At 43.9% G+C, this 6,809-nt stretch overlaps 1 protein-coding gene across 1 annotated transcript; it reads right to left on the bottom strand.

Annotated features, from left to right (window-relative positions):
• Positions 1-292: 292 nt before the first annotated feature.
• LOC144707520 (metacaspase-4-like) lies at positions 293-4,529 on the bottom strand. The gene is made up of 3 exons (XM_078580661.1): positions 4,018-4,529; positions 2,083-2,465; positions 293-865 (listed from the first exon to the last, which is right to left on the bottom strand). The coding sequence occupies exons 1-3, from the start codon at positions 4,364-4,366 to the stop codon at positions 470-472; spliced, it is 1,128 nt and encodes a 375-aa protein (XP_078436787.1). The 5' UTR covers positions 4,367-4,529; the 3' UTR covers positions 293-469.
• Positions 4,530-6,809: the final 2,280 nt, after the last annotated feature.

Here is a 6,809-nt window from a genome sequence, read left to right as displayed (position 1 = left end):
CTTGAGATGAGCCACTATCATAGTGTACTTGGTTGGAAATCCACCACGTCCCTCAAACTAGTTTTCGAAAAATTCTTGATTTCCCAAAGTGAGGATATTTTCCATCCAATATATGAAGTTGGGGCTTACGCTTATAGGATAATTATCAATCTTGATATTGAAGAAAACCAGAAGAGTAAAATAGATCATGAGAGTAATTCCCCATTGACTCACGTTCATATAATCATCAATTTAAACAACTACCGCTGCTTAAAAAATAAAAAATATCTCAAAGGAAGTAGAACACCCACAATTGGTAAAAACAAACTACCATCTTAATCCTCCAATGCCAATTTATTTAAGGGGGTCGCAAACAAAACCAACAACATCCAAGGGAACAGGCATGCAGAAACACCCACAGTCAAGTTATAACCCAAAAACCATGCAAGAAAACACAAGGATAAACCCCGGCTCGGCCACCAAGCTGGTTTCAGCAGATGAAGGGGGCACTCGCAAACTCGTCGTTGCAGTACAATCCGGGGCGCTGGGTAAACCCTTGTTTCACAATCATCTCCCTGACCCTGGCAACGAGCTCTCGGTTGGAGACTTCCCCTTCTGTCTCGGCGAGAATTGTTTGAATAGCGTTACTTAGCGCTCCATAAGCGTTTGCAGGGTCCCCCCCCGGGCAGGCGTCTGCAGAGGTCTGGTCTGTTTGGCACCCACTTATTAGAATGCCGCTGTCTGGAAGACCCTTCTTTGACGCCCCTGCATACACCTCCTGTGTGCTCGAGACCTCCTCTTCCCTCAAAAACTCCTGCGCCAGGCTACCAACAAAACCCAAAAACCCGCCTCCTCCTTCACCTGCGCTGACTTTGTCCATGAATACCTGTTAAAAACGTAAGGGATATTGTTGAGAAGAACTCGGATGTAAGGTGGAATCATTTAAACGCATAAATTATAGAGTCTTGAATGCAAACACTGCTCTCTTCATAGTGAGGGGGCTGTTTTTTGGCTTAACCTATGGTTAACTAAAATTTTAGACATGAGTCGGGGACTTTAGTCCATCCTTGATTATCCCATTTTATTTTTAGGGCAGTTCATGAAATCTGCTCCATTGTTAGAGATTAAATGATATGTACGAATTTATAATAAGGAAATTTAGACTCAGTCATACCTTGCTATCATGATAGTGAAGGGGCAGTCCTTTGAGTTAACCCATTGTCACCCAAGTCTTGGGAGTAACGAGCAATCTCTAAATTAAAACTTTAAGAATGACTCGGGAACTTTAGTCCATACTTAATTGATCAATGTTGGAAATGTCAAACCCCCCAGCCCTAGGTTTCAGGATTGTGGGGGTTGACTTAGTACATCCTAGAAAATAGGATGACTTGGTACATCCTTGAAAGTAGGATGACCAAGCTTATCCTTGAAAATAGGATTGTGCCTATTTTCTAGGATCGTGCCTAGTTTTTACGGGGTGTTTAGGCCTCGGCTTGTGCCTATAAAAGGCCCCCCATTTCCCTTGTTTTCTTCACCCTAACATCCCTTGATGTATTCTTCTTTTCTCCCTTTGAGTTGAGTAGAATTTCTTGAAAGTTCTTTTGAACTAGAAATCTCTTCCTCTTCCTCTCTCTCTCACTCTTGGAGTTGGTGCTCTCTTGACGGTGACGACGCGGGGACGTGACGAGGCTAACAACTACGCCTCGGTGTTTCTCCTCGTATCGTCTTGGGATCTTCCTCGACATCTTCTGCAGTTGTTCACGTCCAAGTACGCTTCCGCGAGTGTTTGCGCCCAACAATCAAAATACATATTTCACGACAGTTCATGAAATCTGCCCGGTTTAGAGATTAAATGATGTATACTAATCTATAATCAGGAAATTCGAACTCAATGATACCTTGCTATATTTATTGTGAAGGGGCAGTCCTTTGAGTTAACACACTGCTACCTTAGTCTTGGGAGTGACGAGCGATCTCAAAATTTTTGTCCATTCTTTAATGTGTCCATTACATTCTTTTACGACAGTTCATGAAATCTGCTCTGTTTTTAGAGATAAAATGATGTATACTAATCTGTAATCAGGAACTCAAACTCAATAATACCTTGATGAATTTCTTGACCTTGGGGCTTGAGTCTTCGCCGAAGATGTCGAAGAGTGTGGGCCTCAGCTGACCCACTTCTATATCTTCCTTGCCGGTCTTCTGCTTCAGGAGATCGATCAAAGTGGAGAGAGGGAGAGACTTGTTCTTGAACCCACTGTCTTCTTCTTGGTGATAGTCATCTCCTCCCAGAGTGGTTTCAATAGCTCGCTTTAAGAAACTGCCGAAACCGAACCCACTATCGCTGGAGCTTTCTCCGCCTGCCGTGCTCTCTCCTATCTGTTCCTTACTCTGTTCAATCAAACCTCCGCTGTGGCATGAGTCTGAGACGATAGTCAGCCGGCAGCCACTTGGGAGCTTGTCCACCAGAGCTCTGAAGTCGTCGTCTGTATAATTATCAGATATAACATTACCAACCAAGTACTACATCGATAACCACAACCCAATATAAATTGAAGACATCGAAGTAGCTATCAAGCAATCACAGGCATATAATCAAAACCCTACAAAACATATTACCCACCTAAAGATGCAAGGAATCAACCGTCAAGGCTCACTCCAATGATAGAAACATATAAAAAAAACATAACCGAACGGTAGCCATCTCAACTCAACTACATCAATCTAGAGCGATTTAACGAGAAATTAACCTCGTCGTAAATCAGCATAAATACGAGAACTTGTAAGCACATCAGCTTGCAGATTATATGTCAGAAAAATAAATTTTCCATGACCTCGTATATCCTTCTATCTTCTCTTTCCTACCTCTCTTCTTTCTGGAATCTTGAGTGTTCTCGCTACTCTTTCTTCTGGTAATCGTGGTTATATAGTTCACTCGGCGGCTCGAATAAAACTTAAGACTGTGAACAGGGCGTGAGTTTTCTTTCATCCAGTTAGAACTTCGTTCGATCTTGGACATCAACTTGTGGAAGATTTCATCTTCTATTTTTTTCTCATCGAAGATAAGTTTTCTAAGACCCAAGCGGAAAAAGTTGCTCCGCTTTACGAATATGCGGAATCGGATAATGTCCTGGAGATTATTCCATCACCGAATCTTTTTTCGGAAAATAAAGGCACGAGACATGGATTATCTTCCGCCAAGGTGAAATTTTCTCGGACTTCGTCCAATTGGAAAAGAGGGCAATTTATTAGTAGTTGGTCGAAATCAAACCAACAAGTCAACAAGTTATGTTTATCCTCATGATTATTTTATGGAAGTAAAGCACGCCCGATTGATTAGTAGCCACTGCAATTCTCACGGTTCTACTCTGAAATCTGACTGCGCGCAAAAGAATCTGCCAATTGAGGATGATTGTAGAATTCTCCAGGTTACCAATTTGAAAAAATATCGATATTTATCCATGGACAACTAAGCATATTGCAACCAAGAGTAATAAAAAATACAAAGTCTGGAACCCATAATCATCTAAAATAAGTAGATTTATGCCTGACGACTCATCAAAAGGCAAAACCATTGATGGGATTGAATAAAGCTAGACCTCATAATTATAAAAAAAAACTAAGAATAAAGACATTTTTCTCTCATGATTCGTCAGAAAACAGAACCATCCAATAAAACAAGGAGCTCTATCCTTATATCCGTATGAATAAAACAAGGAACTCTATCTTTATATCTGAAATCTGGCTTCACGGAAAAGGAGTCTGCGAATTGAGGATGATTGTAGAATTCTCCATGTTACCCATTTGAAAAAAGATCGATGTCGATAAAAAAAACCAAGAATAAAGACATTTTTCTCTCATGATTCGTCACAAAACAGAACCATCCAATAAAACAAGGAGCTCTCTCTTCATACCGAATCATTAAAAACACAAAACTCGGAACTCGTAAATGATCCGAAAATTCAGAACAAACATCTCTATCCTCTCAAGATTCCTCAAAAAACAAACCCATCAAAGAAGAAAATAGAGGGGACTGACCGGTGATTAGATTCATGTCGCAGGGGACGATGCATTCATCGTATCCTGTGTCGTCGTCCTCGCCGGTCTCTGCCGGAAGACGCGTGCCGTGGCCGCTGTAATGGAAGAAGAGAACGTCCCCGGGCTCGGCGCCAGAGACCAGATCGGCCATGGCTCGCCTTATATTTGCTCCTGTGGGAAGCGTGTAACGATCGTCGGTGTCGATGAGGATGGTGATGTCCTCCTCGGCGAAGCCAAAGCGCTCCACAAGAGAGCGCTGCATCCTCATCACATCGTTGATACATCCCCGCAATTCCGCCTTCGTTCCCGGATAATTGCAGCCCACCAGCAGCGCCTTCTTAACAACCATCGTCGTTGCCTTCTTCGAGCTTGCTGAAGCTGTCTTTCTGACGGGTATTGACTTCTTCCTCTATCTCTTTTCCTCTCTCTCTGTGTCTCTTGTTTTCTCTCTCTCTCTCTTCTCTCTCTCCTCTCTGTCTCGATCTATCTGTCGGTCAGTCTGTCTACCAATCTACCTCTCGCTCTCTATCTCTTTATCTCTATCTCTCTCTCTGTCTCTTTCTATTTATCTATCTCTCGCTCTGTCTGTCTGCGAATCTACCTCTCGTTCTCTATCAGTCTATCACTCTCTCTAGCTAGCTATCCATTTCTCGCTTTCACTTGCTCTCTCTATCTCTCTCTCTCTCTCCATCTCCCTCTCTCTCGATCTATCTGTCGGTCTGTCTGTCTGTCTACCAATCTACTTCTCACTCTCTATCTCTTTATCTCTATCTCTCTCTCTTTCTATTCATCTATCTCTCGCTCTGTCTATCTACGAATATACCTCTCGCTCTCTATCAGCCTATCACTCTCTCTGGCCAGCTATCCATCTCTCGCTCTTTCTCTCTCTCTTTCTCCCTCTCTCTCTCTCTCTTTCTATCTATCTAGCTCTTGCTGTCTCTGTCTCTCTATCTATCTCTCGCTCTCTCCCTCTGATCTCTCTCTCTATCACTCTCCCTCTTTATCTCTCTTGCTCTATCTCTCTCTCTCTCTCTGGCTCTTCCTCTCCTGTTTTTTTTCTCGACCCCCGCACCGCCCTCTCTCTATTTTTTGCTCTCTCTCTTGCTCTTTCTCTCTCCCCACTCTCCCTCTCTCTATCTTTGGCTCTCTCTCTTTCTTGATCTCTTCCTCTCCCAGTCCTCCCTCTCTCTCTCTCTCTTTCTTGATCTCTTCCTCTCCCAGCCCTCTCTCTCTCTCTCTTGATCTCTTCCTCTCCCAGTTCTCACTGTCTCTCTCTCTCTCTCTCTCTCTCTCTCTCTCTCTCTCTCTCTCTCTCTCTCTCTCTCTCTCTCTCTCTCTCTCTCTCTCTCTCTTTCTCTCTCTCTCTCTCTCTCTCTCTCTCTCTCTCTCTCTCTCTCTCTCTCTCTCTCTCTCTCTCCCTCTCTCTCTCTCTCTCTCTCTCTCTCTCTCTCTCTCTCTCTCTCTCTCTCTCTCTCTCTCTCTCTCTCTCTCTCTCTCTCTCGCTTGATCTCTCTCTCTCTCTCTCTCTTGCTCTCTATCTCTCTCTCACTCTCTTGCCCTCTATCTCTCTCCGTCTCTCTCTTTTGCTCTCCATCCCTCTCTTGCTCTCTATCTCTCTCTCTCTCTCTTTTGCACTCCATCTTTCTCTTGCTCTCTATCTCTCTCTCTCTTGCTCTCTCTCTCTGTCGTTCTCGCTCTATCTCTCTCTTGCTCTCTATCTCTCTCTCTCTTGCTCTCTCTCTCTGTCGTTCTCACTCTATCTCTCTCTCTCTTGATCTATCTCTCTCTTTCGTTCTCTCTCTATCTCTCTCTCTGTCGTTCTCTCTCTTGCTCTCTCTCTCTCTCTCTCGCTTGATCTCTCTCTCTCTCTCTCTCTCTCTCTCTCTCTCTCTCTCTCTCTCTCTCTCTCTCTCTCTCTCTCTCTCTCTCTCTCTCTCTCTCTCTCTCTCTCTCTCTCTCTCTCTCTCTCTCTCTCTCTCTCTCTCTCTCTCTCTCGCTTGCTCTCTCTCTCTCTCTCTCTCTCTCTCTCTCTCTCTCTCTCTCTCTCTCTCTCTCTCTCTCTCTCTCTCTCTCTCTCTCTCTCTCTCTCTCTCTCTCTCTCTCTCTCTCTCTCTCTCTCTCTCTCTCTCGCTTGATCTCTCTCTCTCTCTCTCTTTCTCTCTCTCTCTCTCTCTCTCTCTCTCGCTTGCTCTCTCTCTCTCTCTCTCTCTCTCTCTCTCTCTCTCTCTCTCTCTCTCTCGCTCTCTCTCTCTCTCTCTCTCTCTCTCTCTCTCTCTCTCTCTCTCTCTCTCTCTCTCTCTCTCTCTCTCTCTCTCTCTCTCCCTCTCTCTCTCTCTCTCTCTCTCTCTCTCTCTCTCTCTCTCTCTCTCTCTCTCTCGCTTGATCTCTCTCTCTCCCCCCTATATGAGTGCGCGTGAGTTTAATATTCAATCTTTCCCTATCAGTGTACCTGTTCCCCTACCTAACCTACCAGTATCGTTTGTGTGACGCTTACCAGGGAAGACCAATGGACAGGTTATCTCCAAAGTTCACCTCACGTCGTGCGCTGACAACGGGTTGTTTTACTGTTTGTTTTTTATCTTAGTTCTCGGTGCTTTCATCTTTTGTCTTATCTTAGTTTGTTTCCTATAATGGGCTTATCTAGGGGGCCCATTCCGAGACAGAAAAAGAAATTGATGGATATCATCACATATCAGTATCATAGGGACAAAGTAGAATCTTTGGGAAGGCAAATAATGACCAGGATAGAAACTGAGATTGTCTTTCACATATTTATTTTTTATTCGGGAATG

This window comes from Wolffia australiana, chromosome 9, assembly GCF_029677425.1.
Source record: "Wolffia australiana isolate 7733 chromosome 9, ASM2967742v1".
NCBI lineage: Eukaryota > Viridiplantae > Streptophyta > Magnoliopsida > Alismatales > Araceae > Wolffia > Wolffia australiana.
The sequence above is the reverse complement of the archived record's forward strand: the minus strand, read 5'-3'. Positions and strand labels throughout refer to the sequence as shown.

Coding starts and splice junctions, on each gene's coding strand:
- LOC144707520 (XM_078580661.1), bottom strand. CDS start 4,366: ATGGTTGTTAAGAAGGCGCTGCTGGTGGGCTGCAATTATCCGGGAACG. Junction 2,466..4,017: donor CGACATGAATCTAATCACCG/GTCAGTCCCCTC, acceptor ATAATTATACAG/ACGACGACTTCAGAGCTCTG. Junction 866..2,082: donor AGGTCAAGAAATTCATCAAG/GTATTATTGAGT, acceptor CGTTTTTAACAG/GTATTCATGGACAAAGTCAG.